This window comes from Artemia sp. Qi Xiang Cuo, chromosome 16, assembly GCF_049724085.1.
Source record: "Artemia sp. Qi Xiang Cuo chromosome 16, ASM4972408v1, whole genome shotgun sequence".
NCBI lineage: Eukaryota > Metazoa > Arthropoda > Branchiopoda > Anostraca > Artemiidae > Artemia > Artemia sp. Qi Xiang Cuo.
Window position 1 is genome coordinate 10,015,452 of NC_142809.1, and position 21,793 is coordinate 10,037,244.

A 21,793-nucleotide genomic window follows, 5' to 3' on the forward strand; every position below is an offset into this window, starting at 1 on the left:
GGTGAAACTCGTTTTCAAGCATTTCTTGGAGGTTAAGACTACCATGCGTCAGGTAGTCCTGGAGAGCTGTATTTTGGTAAGTTAACCACAAAGACTCTCCTCATCCCAGAACGAGCTTCGATAAATCCTCTGACGCAGGGAAACACATTTATTGGTAAAACACAAGACATTGACACCATGTTGAAACGATCAATGGCAGCAGGCTGGTATCAGAGTTGTTAGAAGCTACTGCACGAGCTTCTTGAGTTCGAAAACTGTTGAAGAGAAGTGATGGAGCCAGTTGGAACACTAGTAGTATTTTATAGTGTTAAGCAGTGTCGTTACTAGCCAATTTTTTTTTTGGGGGGGGGGAGGAGAACTAGAGATTTTACTGACTGGCTGGTCATTTTTCCGACTATTTTTTTTTGTCAATAACTAGCATAATGTCCGTTTCAAATACAATATGTAAAATCACTGCAAAATTCGGTAAAGCCGCTACATTTAACAACCAAGATTTAAATTTTGGTACATATCATGTCACTATTTTAATGCTGTTTATTTAACCAAATGGAAAATTGTGGCACAAGAAACTCAAGTTTCTTCAATCACAGTTAAACCCAACTTGCAACTGCTCTGTCTGAAAATTCACTATTGAAAAAAGAAATTAGTAAGTTAAAAATTGAAGAATTGAAGTACGCGCCTACTGTTACTGGACCCAAACGAACCTAACTTAAAATCCGTTAACATAATGTAACCTAGCTAAAAAACAATCATCTGCGCTCCCATCTATAAATGAAGCAGAATAGATGTCAGATCAGTCAGTTATGCAGCCATCTATAAATATAATAGAATAGACGGTAGCAGTTGTGTAATAAAAAAAATGACGTATTCGCTGTTAAGAACAAAGAGAATATGACACTGAAAGATTAGAACATTTTTATTTTATCTGCAATTTCATTGTCCATTACTATATTTTTTTAATAAGGACTTGTAGAAGTTTCACTCTACTAATTTTTATTCTTATAAAGAAAAAATTTCCCCTTTTTATTTTTCTTGATTCGCCTATATTCTAATCTTATCTGCTAATTGAGATGTGAATTTAAGACCCCAAAAAAAGGGTTTTCTATAGGCATACCGTGATGTGCACATCAGAATCGCGGATGCGTGAAGGAGGAATATGAATCTTGTGTGGTTTTAAATGTGTTTCACTTTTTTTTACGTAGAGTATAGCATGTGTCGATACTGTATATTCTCTCTACTGTGGCGAGAATGTTAGGATTAAAAACAATTGGATTTGAGAAACAAAAAATTATGCAAAATTTCGTGACTTTGGAAAAATGTTTGAATCTAAATGATCATTTTCAAGAGTTATCAGTGCAAAGGAACATATTCTCTCAAAGAATGCTTGACGATATATTGAAAGATACGTCTCCATCTTTGGATTACTGTATGAGACTTATGCGTCGTGGGCCCGATGCATTTACTCAATTTATTTACAAAACAAAATGATATTGTGGATTTGGTCTTCAACACTACCTAGAAGTTCGTTTAAGACGAACATTTTTTGCCTGGCAACAACAGATATGTCGAAAAATCCTGACCAAACAGGTTTTGTGACGTCACCCGATTACTCCTCTCTAGAAGAAAAGGGGCATTCATTTTATCGATATAAAGTCAGTTTCTTTTTGGAAGTGAGACGGCCAACAGTGAAAAAAGTTTTACACATGCCCACTATGTTTATATTGGGCAGCCGGTCATCTTGTAAGTTTATTTAAGTAAGTAAGTTTATTTGTAATCCTCAATATAAAATAAATTCGGCAGAAAAAATAAGAAAAACTAAATACTATTATCCACAAGGAAATAATAAGAGAAACACAACATAAATAACTTAACAATATCCATAGAATCAGTAACCTGGAAAAAAATAAGCGAGGGGTTCATTGGCACATATCTTCCTTGGAGTATTGGTCCTCAGATCCTTAGCGATGTTGTCAAGCAGCACTAGAGGGCCGATAAGCCCAAAATGAGAAATAATCTTGTGATATCTGTACCACCTTGGTAAATATAGCAGGAATTGTACTGTTGTGAGAATTGTACTATTGTTGATGTCTGTGACGAAAAGTGTAAATTATGCCATCCATGCAAATTACATAGAGGATATGCGGTGCAAATTAAAGACTATATTTTCTGTCTTGAATATGTTTGTGACTCTTACATTAGAGGTTTCCTCTGCTCCAATTGTCACTATGATAAATGTGATCAACCAAATAAAAGTAAAATTAATCTGCAATTTTTTTTTAATTATTCATATACGGTGAGCCAAAATCAAAACCTTCATTAATTCAAAAGTGTTCAAAAATTAAATAAAAAAAACAAGTTTTTGTAACTGAAAGTAAGGAGTGACGCTAATACTTAAAACGAACAGAAAATGTTCCGTATATGAAAGGGATTGTCCCCTCTCAACGCCGCGCGCTTTACACTAAAGTTAGACTCTTTCTCACAACGCTATTTTTTAAAACAATAAAAACTTTAGCGTAAAGAGCGAGGCGTTGAGGAAGGGACAGCCCCTGTCATATATAAAATAATTTCTGTTCGTTTTAAGTGTTAGTGTTGCTCCTTACTTTCAGTTAAAAAAAATTGTTTTTTTTATTTAATCAATAGAAGAATCTCTGGTCGTAAGAGTGATGCGTTCACTTTAACTATTCAATGGAACATAGTAGGGTTTACATAAGCTCTTCCACTAAGAATGAAATGGTTCATCTCAACGATAATCTGACAGATGTTCATGGTTTTAAGCGGAATATAATCAATGGTAAAAGTGCTGGAACCATCAGTGGGATGGAAAGTGTTATTTTTGCAGACTATCCAGCCGGCTTCTCATCAGACAATTGTATATTTCTTTATTCATCCTTTGTTGAGTTATCAAGAGTCGGGAATAGCAATATCCCCCTCCTACGTGCTCTTGAACGAAAAACCACTCACAAACACATTCATCAGTGCAATATAAAGCACCTTCAATATGTTCCTGTAAACACTTCATATTTGGAACTCTTCCAGTTAAAACTAAGAAGTGAAATAGGCGATCTCTTAGCAATAACAAAAGCTTTGGTTTCATGTAATTTTTGTCCCGTTCAGTTAGATGGGTAATAGGCTAATAGAAATTTGTCCTGATATTGATTTTTATGTTACTACTCTTAGACCACGACAACTGGGTCATGGAATGGACTATTACAAGGGTCGTTCGTCAATGTCGGGTCCACGGTCATGGCAATTGGTTTGCAAAGTTGTTTCGCTTTACACTACTTCTGGCTAAAAAATACATTGTTCCGGTTGCCACAGATTTTTCGTCCTCTACACTACTCTATTGGGACTATGGGAAGGATTATAAAGAAAGTCTATAACAAAATCTCAGGTCTAGCTCGCGATCCCCCGGCGAGCGATTAAAATCAGGACAAAGCGGAGAAAGTTTTAGCGTCTCTATTCAGGTCAGGAGCGAAAGAAATCACTTTTGTCAAAAAGAAAAAGAAACTAAGGGAAAAACTGTTCGATCGAAAAGAGATTTCTTTCAGAGGCAACGCTGTAGCGTTGCCTATAGTAAAAGCCATACGGCTCCAAAGTTTTTTTTCCCAGAGGCACTTTATATAGAAGGGGTCGTCGTAGAATCTTCAAAGGGGGCTCACTCGATTGGAAATCGAGAGTTCTAGTGCCCTTTTTAATAGTCGAAAGTGATTGGAGGCCAACTAGCCCCCCCCCCACGCCCATCATTCCCCCAAACCCATCCAATCAAAATTTTAAGATAGCCATTTTGTTCAGCGTAGTCGGTTTCCAAATAGAAATTATGTTTTTGTGAAGGATACTCCCCCACAACCCTCAGGGCAAGGGTTTTAAGTTAGGCCCTGGGGGCATATAAGATTTTTATAGATGGTGTTGTCGTAGAAACTTCAAAACAAGCTCATTCGATTGGAAATTAAAGAGCTAGTGCCCTTTTTAATAGTCAAAAGTGATTGGACTGTAACTAACCCCCCCCCCGCACCCATCATTTCCCCAAACACATCCAATCAAAATTTTCAGATAGCCATTTTGTTCAGCGTAGTTGATTTCCAGATAGAATATATATTTTTGAGGAGGACACTCCCCCACAACCCTCAGGGCAAGGGTTTTAAGTTATGCCCTGGGGGCATGTAAGGTTTTTCTAGAAGGCTTTGTCATAGAAACTTCAAAACAGGCTCATTCGATTGGAAATTAAAGGGCTAGTGCCCTTTTTAGTAGTCGAAAATAATTGGAGGGCAACTAGCCCCCCCCACGCCCACCATTTCTCCATACACATCACATCAAAATTTTCAGATAGCCATTTTGTTCAGCGTAGTTGATTTCAACATAGAATATATATTTTTGAGGAGGACACTCCCCCACAAACCTCAGGGCAAGGGTTTTAAGTTATGCCCTGGGGGCATATAAGGTTTTTCTAGTAGGTTTTGTCATAGAAACTTCAAAAAAGGCCTATTAGATTTGAAATTAATAGGTATAGTGCCATTTTTAGGAGTCAAATGTGGTGGGTGGACTACTAGCCCCCCCCCCCTACGCCCGGCAGTCCCCCCAATATATCCAAAAAAAATTTTGAGATAGCCATTTTGTTCAGCAGAGTTGATTTTAAGATAGGAAACATGTTCTTGAGGAGGACAATCCCCCACAACCCTCAGGGCAAGGGTTTTAAGTTATGCCATGGGGGCATATAAGGTTTTTATAGACGTTATTGTCATAGAAACTTCAAAAAAAGCTCATTCGATTGAAAATTCAAAGGAATAGTGCCCTTTTTAATAGTCCAAGGTGATTGGAGGGCAACAACCCCCCGCCCCCGCCCCACGCACATCTTTCCACCAAACACATCCAATCAAAATTTAGAGATAGCCATTTTTGTTCAGCGTAGTTGATTTCCAGATAGAAAATATGTTTTTGAGGAGGACACTCCCCCACAACCCTCAGGGCAAAGGTTTTAAGTTATGCCCTGGGAGTATTTAAGGTTTTATATAGAAGGCGTTGTCGTAGAAACTTCAAAACAGGCATATTCAATGGGAAATTAAAGGGCTAGTGCCTTTTTTAATGTCAAAAGTTGTTGGATTGCAACTAGCCCCCCCCCCACGCCCATCATTTTCCCAAACACATCCAATCAAACTTTTAAGATAGCCCTTTTGTTCAGTGTAGTCTATTACCAGATAGAAAGTATGTTTTTGAGGAGGACAATCCCCCACAACCCTCAGGGCAAGAGTTTTAAGTTATGCCCTGGGGGCATATAAGGTTTTTATAGAAAGCGTTGTTGTAGAAACTTCAAAACAGGCACATTCAATTGGAAATTCAAAGGGCTAGTGCCCTGTTTAATAGTCTAAAATGATTGGAGGGCAATCCCCCGCACGCCCATCAGTCCCCCAAACACATCCAATCAAAATTTTGAAAACAAAAAAATTTTTTAAACACGAAAAACGGGTTTTAATTTTCTAACAAGCATTTAAATAAAAAAAAATTAATTTTGAAAAAAAGAAACTAATTTTTCGGCCCACAAACGGTTTTCATTTATAAACTTAAAAAAATAAATAAAAAAATAAAGCAAAAAAAACAAAAAAAATAAATTAAATTAAAAAAAAAAAAAATAAAAAAGAAAATAGAAAAAAAAGCAAAAACGAAATAAAAATAAAAAAAAAAAAGAACAAAACTAACATATTAATTAAACACTTCCATGCACTGAATGTCTTTCAACTGGACTCCTCTCAATATATAAATGGAAATATATTAAATAAACACTTCCATGTAATGAATGTCTATATTGATTCTACTCGCCTCCTCCCAGTATATAAATTGAAATCTATCAAAAATGAAGAATATGTTTATACTTAGACCAAAACAATAAAAGGTCAACTAACCCCCCGGTCCATAACCCCTAATTAAATTTCACAAGTTCATCAACCATATTATGAATTATAAATTGAATGGATTCGTTTTGTTGCAAGCTTAGCTGCAGTTCGTTTACTTTTCTCATCATTTAACCCATTCTGACCTTTGTTCGCAAGGTCTTTCGTTTCAGAAATATTATTAAAATCAGTATTGGTTGAATATCTTGCCTGCATTTTAATTAAACTATTATAAATTGAATTGATCCCACGTTCCCCTTCATCTCTATTGATACTAGTACCCCCAGATATTATCTTTTTTATTTCTATAATTTCCCTGAAGCTTTGTAAAAGTCCTACAGACGTATCTACTATTTTTGTTTGATCAAATAAAATACTGTGATGAGGAAAATTATAAAGATGTTCTGCAACCGCTGACTCAATCGTTTCTGGTGTTTTGTTTTGTTTTAGAGCGTAATCTATTGCATTCTTGTGTTGTTCTAGCCTATTTTCTAAAGTTTGTTGCGTTCTACCCACATAAAATTTTCCACAAGAACATTGAATTTTGTATACTCCCTTTTTCAAATTTCTCGGTATCTTGTCTTTCCCTTTATTTAACAACGAGCTTATATTATGTCCTGATTTAAATGCTGTATTTATATTATGTTTTTTTAATTCTCTTCTTAATTTTTGTGATAAAATTGGTACAAAAGGCAAAGTTATGTAATTTGTTTCTTGATTTGACCCATCTTCTTCTAATATTTTTGGCTCCGTCAACTTTTTTTTCCTCTTTTCAATTATTTGAGAAATCATTTTTTCCGGAGAGCCATTACCTATTAGAATATCCTTAATAAAAATTAGTTCATCTCTTATGTATCCTGGTGATGCTAATTTTAATACCCTATCCACTAAAGAAATAACCACACCCCTTTTTACTTGGATCGGGTGATTTGATGTGAAAGACAAATAACGGTTGTTACTAGTCGGTTTACGGTAAATTGAAAATGCTAGTTCATTATTTCTATGGATCAAAATATCTAGAAACGGTAACTTATTCTCTGTTTCCTTTTCAATTGTAAAAATTAACTCTCCTCCCAAATTATTTAAATGTTCCAAGAAACCTTCAATTTCTGATTCCCCGTAATTCCAAATAATTAAAATATCATCAATATATCTGCCCCAAAATTTAGTTTTAAAAAAATATGTTTCTATAGCTAACTTTTCAACATACTCTACATAAATGTTTGCTAACAACGGACTTAAAGGCCCTCCCATTGCTAAATCCCTAATTTGATGGTAAAAATTATCTCTAAACCTGAAATAATTAGTATATCTGCTAGTTATTTTGACTAAATTTAATATAGTTTCCAGTTCAAGTCCAGAATGTAATTCTAATATCTCAGGAGTTCGTGACAAATTATATTTTTATATTATACTGAACTAAATATACCATTTTATTTTCTAAGAAATTTAGTTTATTTCGAAACTTAAAAATCTATAGTAGAATTAGGGAAAAGCATTACTTATTGAGAATTAATTTTCTTCTGTGAATCGTGTCATCTACGTATTTAGATCTAAACATTTATTATTTTTAATATATTAAAAGGTATAGTGTTTTAAATGTGGTGAAAATCGTTTTTACCGTTACTCGATTTTTACTCGATTTTACGTTTTTACCGATTTTTACCGTTATTTATTTATTTTTTTTTTTTTCCGTTGAGAAAGGCTCCCGGATGTCGTGCCGAAATATTCGGAGCTTTTGTGCATAATTAATTGTTTTGTAGTTCACTGCTTTTTAGAAAATTAAAAACCGTTTTTAGTGTTTAAAAAATTTTTTTGTTTTTAATGGAAAAGCAGTGTGGTCTAAGAAATTATTGATAACCATTTTGTTCAGCGTAGTTGATTTCCAGATAGAAAATATGTTTCTGAGGAGGACAATCCCCCACAACCCTCAGGGCAAGGGTTTTAATTTATGCCCTGGGGGCACATAAGATTTTGATAGAAGGCGGTGTCGTAGAAACTTCAAAAAAGGCTCATTCGATTGGACATTCCGAGGGCTAGTGCCCTTTGTAATAGTCGAAAGGGATTTGGGGGCAACTAACCCCCCTCTCACGCCCACCTTTTCCCCAAACAGATCCAATCAAAATTTTAAGACAGCCATTTTATTAAACCTAGTTTTACGTTCTGGAAATTAGGTCTTTGAGGATTACAACTCCCCCAAAGCCCTCAGGGCAAGGGTTCTAATTTAAGGATTCTCCGAATCCTTCATATTATTTCTTATGGAAGGGATGCTCGTATAAACTTTAGACAGGGCCCTGGGTTTTTGCAACGCCTGCCCCCGGGCCCTGGGTGGTTGTGTCGACACCGAAATTTTTGTTATATGGTGTTTGAACTATTTTGAACAAAATAGCTATCTTAAAATTTTTACTGGATTCATTTGGGAAAAAGAACTTTGTTGGGGGAGCTGGTTACCCTCCAATATCTTCTAACGCTTAAAAGGTGAACTAGAACTTTCAGTTTCCAATCAAATAAGCCCTCTCTGAAGTTTATACGAGCATTCCTTCCATAAGAACCGTATATGCCCCCAGGACATAACTTATAACCCTTTCCCCTGAAGACTGTTGGAGGAATGTCCTGCTCAAATATATAATTTCCAGAACTTTCAACTACGTTGAACAACATGGCTAAATCAAAATTTTGATTGGATGTGTTTTGGGAAATGGTGGGCGTGGAAGGGTAGTCAGTTGCCTTAGAATCACTTTCGACTATTAAAAAGGGAACTAGCCATTTAATTCCAATCGAATGAACCCTTTCTGAAGTTTCTACGGCAGCGTTGTCTATACGAAACCTTATATGCCCCCAGGTTATAAGTTACAACCCTTGCCCTGAGGACTCTGGAGGAGTTGTCATCCTCAAACACCTTATTTAAAGAACTTAAAACTACGTTGAATAAAATGGCTATCTCAAAATTTTGATTGGATATGTTTGGGGAAAAGGTGGGCGTGATAGGGGGGTTAGTTGCCCTCCAATCACTTTCGACTATTAAAAAGAGCACTAGCCCTTTGAATTTCCAATCAAATGAGCCTTTTTTGAAGCTTCTACGACAACGCTTTCTATAAAAACCTAATATGCCCCATGGCATAACTTAAAACTCTTGCCCTGAGGGTTGTGGAGGAGTGTCCTCCTCAAAAGCATATTTTCTATCTGGAAATCAACTAGGCTGAACAAAATGACTATCTCAAAATTTTGATTGGATGTGTTTGGGGGAATGATTGGCGTGGGGGGAGGCTAGTTACCCTCCGATTACTTTCGACTATTAAAAAGGGCACTAGCCCTTTGAATTTCCAATCGAATGAGCCTTTTCTGAAGTTTCTACGACAACGTCTTCTATAAAAAACCTTATATGCACCCAGGGTAAAACTTAAAACATTTGCCCTGAGGGTTGTGAGAGTGTCCTCCTCGAAAAAATATTTTCGGTCTGGATACAATCTAAGCTGAACAAACTGGATGTCTAGAAATTTTTTTTCGTTGTGTTTGGGGGAATGATGGGCGTGGCGGGGGGGGGGCCATTTGCCCACCATTCACATTTAAATATTAAAAAGGCGGCTAGAACTCTCAATTTCAAATTGAATGAGCCCCCTTTGAAGTTTCTACGACAACCCCTTCCATATGAAGTGCTTATGGAAAAAAATAATAATAAAACATTGGAGCCGCATGGCCTTTACTATAGGCAACGCTACAGCGTTGCCTCTGATTGTCCGTCGACTCTAAAGACGGGTCTGGCTATGCATTTTTCAAACAGCGACGAATATAGAATTTTTTGATCCTCTTGGCCTACCGTATGCATTCTACACACCCTACTTCAAGAAATCTCTTGAGCAAAGTGAAAAATCTATTATTTAGAATCGGAAGCGAGTACAAGACTTATTGACCAAAACCTGCGGTTTTCATGGACCACTATATTCTATTTTTCGATGTCGTGTCTATACTTACAGTGAATTTCTCAGCATTTATGCAGACAATCCTTGATTGAATAACTTCATGACGGAAATATCCTTTCCTATCTGTATAATATTGATTTCAGTGGCCTAACAATAAAGTATTTTAAGAATGTTTGTGAATTTGTCCATTAATAAAACATATATATGTACAATAAAATCTTCATCCTTTTCACTTCTTCCTCGTATAGGTAACTACCGACAACAATTAGTAGCAGAAGCTCATCAGGATTCACCTTGTTCTCATATTGGCCTGCAAAGTCAGGGTCACATTTTATACAATACAATATCACTTACAATATCTTATTATACAATATCTCTATGTAAAGTCAATTATACTATTCTGATTCATATTATAAAAGAGTCGTATTTCAATTTGCTTATTTCAAGCAATATCACACATTATACTCTCATATGAAGAATCACTTTCTGTAACAGTCAAATAAAAATCAAAAGGTTTATAATCATAGTAGCCATTGTCTTCATAGCAATGTCGTAAAAACCAGACTTCCTTATTATTCCAACAATTGAAGCGTAGACCTGGTCCTTCCTCCCAAAACAAGTTAAAAACCACGATGATACCAGTCCCGTAGAAATAAACTGAATTCATATATAATAGGTTTTTTTTCAATCATACCAGGGTAAGTATTTTCCCGTTGATTGCACAGCTCAAGGCTAGACAGTATGGTGAAATTCAAGATTGTCTGGCCTTGATGCAGTTCATCGGCTCTCAAAAGTGCCTTGTCTTCATAGAGCTCATAGCCTTCAAAAGTACCTGGCCTTCATAGAGCTTATTGGCCTTCAAAAGTACCTGGCCTTGATACGGTTCAATACTTCCTATGGCAGTAAGGTAAGTATAACATAGGATTCCATGGGCGTAGGCAGCATCTTGTGTACAGGGGGGCAGCTGCTTCTTTATGGCGGGGGGAAGGGTCTTACTAATACTTCCCGAGGTCCTTTGAGTATAGGTCTTTAGAAACTAGTCATTATATATTTCGCTAAAACTCGGCCTTTAACATTTTCCATGTTCTACTTTTCCTGCAACAGTATAATATAAGAGACCCACTATCCAACTTCCAATTTCCAGAAAACATAAACACCACAAAAGTGATTTGACGCAAATCACATTATGGTTAGATAACAGCTTCTTCTAAAAATTCAATTCAAAAGTTTACAGTTGGGCAAAATTAAATATCAAAAGTGGTATAGGGGAGACTGGCCCACGTTTAGCCAAAGCAAACAGTTTCAGTATAAGAACCTATGGGGCTTCTGGTGGATTATTAAAGCTCTGACAGATGGCAGTGTATGTTTTTAAAATGTCTGACCTTAATTAATACTTTCACCAAAAATATCACATTGGATCAGGTTTTAAGGTGATTGACTCTAGAATTTTGTTCAATTTTGTCTGAAAGCCTACGCCTAATTACGAATACTAGAAAAATCGCGTTGTAAACTCACATTGTATTCTCTTATTATTTGCCTGTTTTTGAGAGCTTCCGAGACGTGCCATCTTCACCAATTTGCTGTTAGTATTTTTTCAACCTGCGGGATAGCGAACTCCCATGTTCGGCCACAATACCTGGGGTAAATTCCGCATGCCATACCAAGGTGTCCAAAAGTGAGCCATGCTTGTAAAGGCTGTGTAAACATCATTTTTAAAGGTTGAGGGCAAGCTTAAAACCCAAAACTGTGTTAATTCTGGCGTTGTTTAATCCTGTCAGAACAGTAGGTGAACTGAAAGTCCATTTTTTCCTGTTAAATTTCATTCAAGATAAAATGCTTAAAAGTAAAACAGAAGAGAAAAGAAAGAAAGGTGGCTGTGATCCAGAAGAAAATAAAACAGCAATTTTTTCTGTTTTATTCTACAAGAAGTCAGTTGGATTCTCTAGAAGTGCCATTGCTGTCCCTAGAGGAACGCTGCAAGACTACACAAAAAAATTTGAGAAGCTGAATATCGCTCTAAAAATTCTGGACCTAAGTTTACTTACACCCTGTTACAACACATGATAAATATTTACAGAGGAACAAGAAAAAGGACTAAAAACTTACTTGAAAACGATAGCTGATATGCTTTCAACTGTATTCCCATAGAAGCGTGTAAATTTGCATACACTTACGCCATTATTAAGAGCATAAAAGTACCAGATAACGGAACTTCAAAGGCAGTGGAGACAGTGGAGGAATTACAGATAAAGATTGGTACCGTGGTTTTATGGATTGCCTTAAAACTCTATCAGTAAAAACGCCAGAAAGTACAAGCCTATGACGGACAACTGCTTTCAACCGTCACAGTGTAGAAGCTTTCTTTAACAACCTGGAGCGAGGCCTATATAAACAGATGTTCAGACCACAAGACATTTGAAACAAGACATTTGAAAAAGTAGCAACTGTAGAACTTAAGGTCCACTTTTGGAAGGAGACTGGAGCAAGAGACTTTGCGCTAACTGACGAGATGGATATTGTCTTAAAGACAGAAGTTGAAATAAAACTGCCACACCACTGACAAGTAGAACACCAAAATTAGCGGAGCGGCTTACTCTTGGTGTTGATCAGTCAATGTATAATTATAAATTAATACTCTTTAGTTTTTTTTTAAACCTTAATAAAATTCATATTGTAGTTTTTTATGCTTACCATATTCTTTCTTAATTTTATAGCCGAAAAACAAGCTTTAATGTTCCCCTGGTCACTTTTCTTTTTCTTTTTTCCGGTGGCCAAACATAAGCCAGAGACGGCGAACCAGTGCCGGAGTGGCCCAGGTTTGGCACTCTTGACCACTTGGATTGGGAGGCATCCAGGTGGAAAAATGGAGGAGTATTTCTAATTGTTTTTTCAAGGATGGTATTCAATGAGTTACTTTTGCTTTGGCATGCTGAGCAACTTCTTATCGCTTGAATCAACTCATAGAGAATTAAACAAGTGAAAATTAGCCGATCGTGGGCCAGTCTCCTATCTTTATATCGGACAGAAAATCAATATTGAAGATTGAAACGTAAATGTTGATAGCGCAAACAATATTTGGAAATTTCTCTTTGTTTCCAGCTTTTTAACCATCTACCAGGTAAAATCCAACAAAAAATTCCAACATACGAAAAGTTCTCGTTATTATCTAACGTAAATTTGAAGCTCTAGGGGGAGGCTGCCCTCCCCTGCCCCCCCCCCCTTCCCTACGCCCATGTAGGACTCTACTAAGACACTAAATACTATCTGCTGTTTCAGCGAAGCAAAAATAAGCAATTTGGGAACATACTTAACTTGAGAGTTCACTTTTTCCACTTTCTTGCTTTCCTTACAAGAGTATCTTGGATTTCCTAAGAGTTTGGGTGAGGAACAGCTTTTCTGACATGCAGAAGATCAGAAACAGTTTTCGAATTCAGTATATTGCAGAGTGGGGTCTTTATCATTTTTAACTTAGAAAACTGACCCTCTGTTACAGCACGGGAATGGGGTAGACACGTTTACCCCATCCATCACATAATCTAGACAGTCTGCCAGCATAAAACTCGTCAAACATTTTAAGGAAGGATTGTCAGCTACATGTTTTAAATTGGTAAAACACTTTCAAAAATTAACTACGAACTGATTGGCATCTCAATCTGTTTCACTTATTTTAAAAGGAAGACACTCTCCAATCGAATGAACCCTCTCCTAAGTTTGCATGAGCACCCTCTCCATTAAAAGTGGCTGGTGGAACAAAGTGTAATAATAAATACGTCACATCGTTTTCTCACATCTTTACATCCCCTGGCAGAGTAGAAACAACAAATGGCAAAGTAGACAAATCTCTTGTTAAAATTGTTTTTAGTTGTTTTAAACTAAATATTTAAAAATTGGCTTCTTGGGATTAGCTTAGCCAAAAAAAAAATCCTTCTATAATCAGGAAGCCAGCATTTATTTTTATACAATTTTGCCATCCAGAGAAATAAACTTCGCACCGGAAAACTCCAGTGAGTAATTTTTTTCATTTAAACACATTTTTTTGTGGCACTATGTTTGCCCCCTCAACACCTAGAATAACAAACTTTGTTGATTTTTTTTCAGAAAAAATGAGTGTATTTTTACAATGTTTTTCCTTTATTTATCAATAATAAAATCAAACACTTCCATTTTGTTGTAAATTTGAATCAGTTTGTCCCAGCAATTTTGTTGACTCTGTCAGTTCAGTGCTTGTACTTTTTTCAGAAAATAAATCCGGTGGCTCCGTGGGACATTTCAACCTATAGGTCACGATGTAGATTAGTGTCATCACGATCTAAAATAAAAACAAAATTCTTTATTAATAGTTAATCAGATCAGTTTTGACTCTGACGAAAAACCTGTACAGCTTTTAATTTCCAATTCTGATTGAAGCAATTTTGGGAAGCTGTCTGCTGTAGCAAATTAAGTAAGTCGCACTTGATTCTTAAATTTCTTCCAAAAATATTTTTATAGAGAAACTCTGGTAACAATATATTCAGCAGAAAAATTGAGCTTTAATGGTGATAATAACTTTGAAAAAAATTCCAGAAAACTTGTAGTGTTCTCTGCCGGGGTTAAATCTTTACCGACAGGTTCCTCATACAAAACTTGACGTTAAATGGAGGTTAGTCCGTTTTTACTGATTTTCCACAACAAGCTTGTAAATTTTCGGTTACTATGGGCTACAGTTCGGTCTTTACATTTATTTTACATACTATCAATACTTTCCCCTAACCCTTTGATTCCTTTCCATTTGCGGTATATTCTTCTTGATCCCTATTTTAAAACATCGGCACCTATGAGCTAGAGATCGTACTGATGAAAATTGACGCTTGCGAGACCTCATTTTGAGGCTTAAAATGGAAAGTAGAACTTTAAAGTTCCAATTGTCGAAACGTCCTCCCAAATGCTCCTATTAAATGAAGTGGATGGGGGAAAAATAAAAAAAAGATCTTGAAGTAAATAGGGGTGCCTGGAAAATTGAACAAAGCTATAATTCAGCACAGATAAATTTCAATCAATCACAATTAAAAAACAGGCTCTTCAAAAAAAAATTCGAGAAGAACTTAACCCATACACAATTCAACGTAACAAAATTCAAGTCATGAAAAATTTAACGTTTCACAATTAGTAGAAACTGCTTGTCATGACGACAAGTCGCCATGAAAATTTGACAGAGACATGCCTAGGTGAAGTGAAGATATTGGGAGACAAGGAATTGTAGGGACATCTTTTAGGGGTTTAAGTAACGATACTGAAGCCAATCTATGACACCATAACACTTGTCCATAGGAAAGTGCTGAGGATAGTGACGGTCCGGATTACTATGAGGTTAAAATGACAGTAATTAACGATGATAACGTCAGCAACGGTGTTACTTGTAGTAACGTCAACGATGATAGGACGAAGACAACGGAAATAAAAGAGGTCATAGTCGTCAGTTCCAACACTATCACCATCATTATCAGCTTTGTTTTGGTATATATCCTCTTGAACATTTCTGACATTGTCGTCGGAATCATGATCATCACTACTAACTGGTACCATAAAATACACCCTCCCATAGGAAAATCCTATACCCACAACCCTACCCGTTTCCTGAACTGTATCCTTCATGACCGAATGTATACATTTCAAGGACTAGTGACACGTTGTCCGAGTGAAAGATCAGTAGTATAGGGTCAATTACTAAGAGCGGCCCCATAGGGCTTAGTCTTTTCTTCTTTAGTGGTTTGAGATCATAAAGAAGGTATAACTGAGATTCCACTAGTGTTGCCATTTAAACTGCTTCTAAGTAGTTTTTCATAGATTTATATAGAATTTGTGTTTTATGTAGGAATCGAACGTGAGATCAATGATTTCCTATGGTAAAAGAACGACATGTTATTCGATTGAGCCAACAAGTCTTTGAAAATATTATGATTTTAGAAATACATCCTTAGGAATTTAATGTATTGATTCCGGAACGTTCGCTAACTGATGTTAAGCGTCGCAATATCATAACAAGACATTTGCGCAATCAATTATCTGTTGATAAATCATATCGCCATCTTTCGGGTATTAGCAGTCAACAAAAGGTAAAAATAAGACAGGCATACTGCTGCAATAATGTCATAAGACATATCAGGTCTCAGTGTCAGAAATGCTACCTGTGTAAAAATAATACGGTAATAGACAGTGAAATCGCCGGCAAAATAAAAAGGGCATGGGCAAATAGTATCACCATGGAAATTAACGATAATTCTAAGAAAAGCAAAGTATCGGTGAATTTTGCTAGTATCATCAAAATTTTACCATCAGATACAGTCAATGAACAGAATAATGTCAATGATAAAATATATGATGCGATAGTACCTGAAACCAAGCTAAAACTCTTGTATGACCCTAAAATGGAATAAATGTCATGTCAAGAGAAAAACAAAATGAAGTATTTTACGTAATGGATTCATAGCATTTATTTTTTAAAGATTATATTCTACATATCACTATTTCAATAAAAAAATTTATACAATACTTTGTTATGTCTCCATGAAATTTAGGACACACTAGCAGATCGAATTTTGAGAATGTTTATTAATATCACCATGGAAATTAATGACAACTCTAAGAAAAGCAAAGCATCGGTGAATGTTGCTAGCACCATCAACAGTACACCATCAGATGCAGTCAATAAACCCAATTAACAAATGGGTCTGTGAAGTGAATATTCTTGGAAGGGTGCCATAATGCGATGCTTGTTTATTTTTTGTTCGCGCCATCAAATACTTTGCTCAAATCCCTACTACCAATATCTATTGATTTACTGTCATAGATCCATGTACTACCATCTTGTACTCTCCACGTACTACCATCTTTTTCACTAAAGCTATTGATGACATCGCAAGTGATTTTCTTTTAGCTTATATTTTATTAACTGATTTTGAATTAGGTTCGTTCTGGCTCAGTAAGCGTTTCCGCCATATAAATGGTGCCCAACATCCCTATGACAGCCAGAAGGTGTTATAATATAATAACCGTCCAACTTATTGTATTCAGTTCAAGTGGGCTCATCTGGTATTATCATACATCCGTGACGATAAGAATTTGCCTTTATTTTTTAGTGAAATGTGCCTTTGAATAAAAGATGTCAGGCGCAGAACACCCATCTCGTGATCACTGATAGAAGAGTTCCTGTCTCGTTTGTCAAGTAGTTTGGTCAATATTTTAAGTGAATACGAAGTTACAATATATCTAATAAACGTAGTTTTGTTATGGATTCTAGCATACAATTGGTAGAAATTTTGAAGTACTCTACTGGTATCGAGTCGATTATTGAAAATTGATCATTGATAATTGATTATGACTACAACCAGCCAGGTATCATTTTTGTTAATGTAATGGTCATGAGCACATCCTTAGTGGATTAAGATCAAGGAGAAACTTTAACGGTGATTCCTCCAGTGCTTCCGACTATATAGTCAAAGTCATAAATGGCATTATTGTTAACTAAAGTTATAGAAGGTGAAATTTTTTCTTTTCCAACGATACAATTTTTAGCTTCTAAGCAGTTTTTCATTTATTTTATGAAATTTATGGCTGAAGTACGAATCGAAAATGAGACCCATGATATCCTTTGGTAAAAGAACGAAAGTTTATTCGACAGAGCCAACATTTCAGTAACGAAATTATCTTCTTAGATATACATTCTAAGGCGATCAATGTATTATTTCCGGGACGTTGGTCAACAAAACCAAAAATAATTGTTACAAAACACAAATACATCCTAGACAATCACAAATTCTTCTTACAAAATGCAAAATACTTATTACGAAACAAAAAATAATTCTTACAAAACAAAAATACATCCTAAAAATTAGGGATTGTTTATACAAAGTATAAAATATTCATTACCAAAAAATACTTGTTTCAAAGCAAAAAATGAATGTAATTAAACAAAAAGAAATTACAAATTCTTAATTACAAAATACTTCTTACGAAAGAAAATTAATTCTTAAAAAACGAAAATACCCCCTACACAATCGGAAATTATTCTTACAAAATACAACATACTGGTTACAAAACAAAAAGTACTTCTTACAAAACAAAGCAAAGTAATCCATACAAAACAAAAAAGAATCCTGAGATTACAAATTTTTCTTACAAAATAAAAATTCTTCTTACAAAACAAAACTTATCCTTAAACAACAAAAATACTTCCTAAACAATCACAAACTGTTCTTGCAACATACAAAATACTTGTTACGAAACCAAAAAAAATACTTCTTACAACATACTAAATACTTCCTACGAAATAAGAAACACTTTAAAACAAACAAAATTACATCCTAAGAAATCAGAGATTGTTTTTACAAAATACAGAAACACTTCATACAAAACAAAAAACAATTCTTACAAAGCAAAAAAATAATTCTTACAAAACAAAAATGCATCCTAAAAAATCACAAATTCTTATTAGACAAAACACAAAATACTTCCTACAAAACAAAATACATCCTAAAATATCAGAGTGTTCTGACAAAATACAAAAATACTTGGCAGAAAAAAATGCTTCTTACAAAGCAAAAGTAATTTCTTACAAAACAGAAATATATCGTAAGAAATCGCAAATTCCTATTACAAAATACTTATTACGAAACAAAAAATAATTCTTACAAAACGTAAAATAAATCCTAAAGAATCACACTGTTTTTACAAAATACTTGTTAAAAAACAAAAAATACATTTGAAATGATTTCTACACAAATTTGATAAAATACAAAAAACAATTCTTTTTTTTTAAAAACTTTAAAAAACAAAAATATATCCTAGAAAATCAGAGATTGTTATTACAAAATACAAAATAGTTCTTACAAAACAAAAAAATACTTCTACAAGATACAAAATACTTCTTCCGAAACAAAAATAATTCTTACAAAACGAAAATACATCCTAAACAATCACAAACTGTTTTTACAAAATACAAAATACTTGTTACAAAACAAAATATACATTTGAAATGATTTCTACGCAAATTTGACAGTTTATCAGCAAATGGTTCTGTGAATTGAATATTCACGGAAGGGTGCCATAAGCCGATGCTTGTTTTTCTTTGCTCGTGAAATTAAATACTTTGCTCAAATCCCTACTACTGACATCTGTTAATTTATAGTCATAGATAGAGCTGTTTTAGTTTTCATGTCCATGTACTACCATATTTTTTCACTAAAGCTATTGATGGCAGCATAACTGATTATTCACTTAGGTTAACTGATTTTGAGTTAGGTTTGGCTGGGCTCAGTAAGCGTGCGCGCATGCTTACTGTTTAGAATGTATTTAGTATGATTGTTTAGGATGTATTTTCGCTTTGTAAGAATAATTTTTTGTTTCGAAATAAGTATTTTGTATTTTGTAATAGGAATTTGTGGTTTCTGAGGATGTATTTTACGTTTTCTTAAGAATAATTTTTTGCTTTGTAAGAAGTATTTTTTTTATATCAAGTATTTTGTATTTCGTATGATCAACATCTGATTTTTGAGGATGAATTTTGTTTTTTAAGAATAATTTTTTGTTTTGTACAAAGTGTTTTGTGTTTTTTAAGAATTATTTTACGTTTTGTAAGAAGTATGTTTTGTTTTATAACAAATATCTTGTATTTTGTAAGAACTCTTTGTGATTGTTTAGGATGTATTTTTGTTTTGTAAGAATTATTTTTTGTTTCGTAAGAAATATTTAGTATTTTGTAACAAGAACTTGCAATTTCTTAGGATGTATTTTTGTTTTGTAAGAATAATTTTTTTTCTTTGCAAGAAGTATTTTTTGTTTTATGATTAGTATTTGCATTTTATAAGAAGAATTTGTGATCACTTAGGATGTATTTTTGTTTCGTAATAATTACTTTTTGTTTTGTATGAAGTTTTTTGTATTTTTCAAGAAGAATCTGTGGTTTCTTAGTATGCATTTTTGTTTTGTAAGAATTATTTTGTTTTGTTCTGTAAGAAGTATTTTTGTTTTGTAAGAAGTATTCTGTATTTTGTTTGTGATTGAATAGTTGTGATAAGAATAGTTTGTGATTGATTAAGATGTATTTTCGTTTCGTAAGCATTATTTTTTGCTTCGTAATAAGTATTTTGTATTTTGTAATACGATTTTGAGATTTCTTAGTATTATGTTTTAGTTTTGTAAGAATTATTTTTTGCTTTATAAGAAGTATTTTTGGTTTTGTATGAAGTATTTTTGTATTTATAAATACGATCTCTGATTTTTTAGGATGTATTTTTGGTTTTGTAAGAATTCTTTTTTGTTTTGTTGGAAGTATTTTAAATTTTGTAAGAATTATTTTATTTTGTAATAAGTATTTTTTTTCAATTTGTAACAAGTATTTCGTATTTTGTAAGAAGAATTTGTGATTGTCTAGGATATATTTTTGTTTTGTAAGTTATTTTGGATTTTGTTGACCAACGTCCCGGAAATAATTCATTGATCACCTTAGAATGTACTTCTAAGAAGAGAGTTTCGCTACTGAAATGTTGGCTCTATCAAATAACGTTTCGTTCTTTTAATATAGGATATCATGGGTCTCATGTTCGATTCGTACCTCAGACATAAATTTCATAAAATCAATGTAAAACTGCTTAGAAGATAAAAAATGTATCTTTAGAAAAGAAAATATTTCACCATCTATAACTATAGTTAACAATAACGCCAATTATGACTTTAAATATGTACTCGGCAGAATTGGAGGAATCGTCGTTGAACCTTCTTCATGATCTTAGTCTACTAAGGATGTGCTCAAGCTCATTAAATTTAAAAAAAATGATACCTGGCCGATTGTAGTCCTAATCAATTATCAATAAGCGACGCGATACCATTAGAGTACGAAAAGATCTCTACCAATTGTATATTAGATTCAAAATTACGTTTATTACTTATCTTGTCAGTTCAAATTCAGTTAAAGTATTGAACAAAATACTTGACAAAAGAAACTGGAATTCTTCTACCAATCATCACGTGATAGGTGCTTTGTGCCTGACCACTTTTATCCAAAGGCACAGTTAACTGAAAAAAGTCAAATCCTTATCGTCGCTGAAGTATGATAAATCCAGAAGAGCCTGCTTAAACTGCATATAATAGATTACACGGTCATTTTCTTATAGCACCTCTAGGCTGTCGTAGGAATGTTGGGCACCGCTCGTATGGCGGGAACGCTTACAGACCCTAAACGAACCTAACTCAAAATCAGTTAATATAATGTAACCTAAGTGAAAAATCACTTGTGATACCACCACTAGCTTGCTGATTGTCGTCCTACCCGGCCGATTGTAGTCCTAATCAATTATAAATAAGCGACGCGATACCATTAGAGTACGAAAAGATCTCTACCAATTGTATATTAGATTCAAAATTACGTTTATTACTTATCTTGTCAGTTCAAATTCAGATAAAATATTGAACAAAATACTTGACAAAAGAAACAGGAATTCTTCTAACAACGATCACGTGATAGGTGCTTTGCGTCTGACCGCTTGTATCCAAAGGCACAGTTAACTGAAAAATAAAGCCAAATCTTTATCGTCACCAAAGTCTGATAAGACCAGAAGGGCCCGCTTAAACTGCATACAATAATTTAGACGGTCATTCTCTTATAGCACCTCCAGGCTGTCGTAGGAATATTGGGCACCGCTTGTATGGTGGGCACGCTTACTGAGCCTAAGCGAACCAAACTCAAAATCAGTTAACATAATGTAACCTAAGTGAAAAATCCCTTGTGATACCATTTCTAGCTTTAGTAAAAAAAGATGATAGCACATGGACAGGAAAACAAAAATGGCACCATCCATGACTGTAAAATAATAGACCTCGGTAGTAGGGATTTGGAGCGAAGTATTTGATGTCGCGAACAAAAAAAAACAACCATCGTCTTATGGCACCGTTCCAAGAACATTCAATCCACAGAACCATTTGTTAATAGGATTCATTGACTGCATCTGATGGTAAACT

The 21,793-nt window shown here is 34.5% G+C and overlaps 1 protein-coding gene across 1 annotated transcript in view; it reads right to left on the reverse strand.

The window, feature by feature from the left end:
* Positions 1 to 13,918: 13,918 nt before the first annotated feature.
* Positions 13,919 to 21,793, reverse strand: part of LOC148942551 (MFS-type transporter SLC18B1-like) — a 139,752-nt gene continuing 131,877 nt past the window's right edge. Inside the window, exon 6 of the mRNA XM_089102241.1 lies at positions 13,919 to 14,111. Within this exon, the coding sequence (XP_088958367.1) occupies positions 13,953 to 14,111 (159 nt within the window). The 3' untranslated portion in view covers positions 13,919 to 13,952. The remainder of the gene's footprint in view (positions 14,112 to 21,793) is intronic.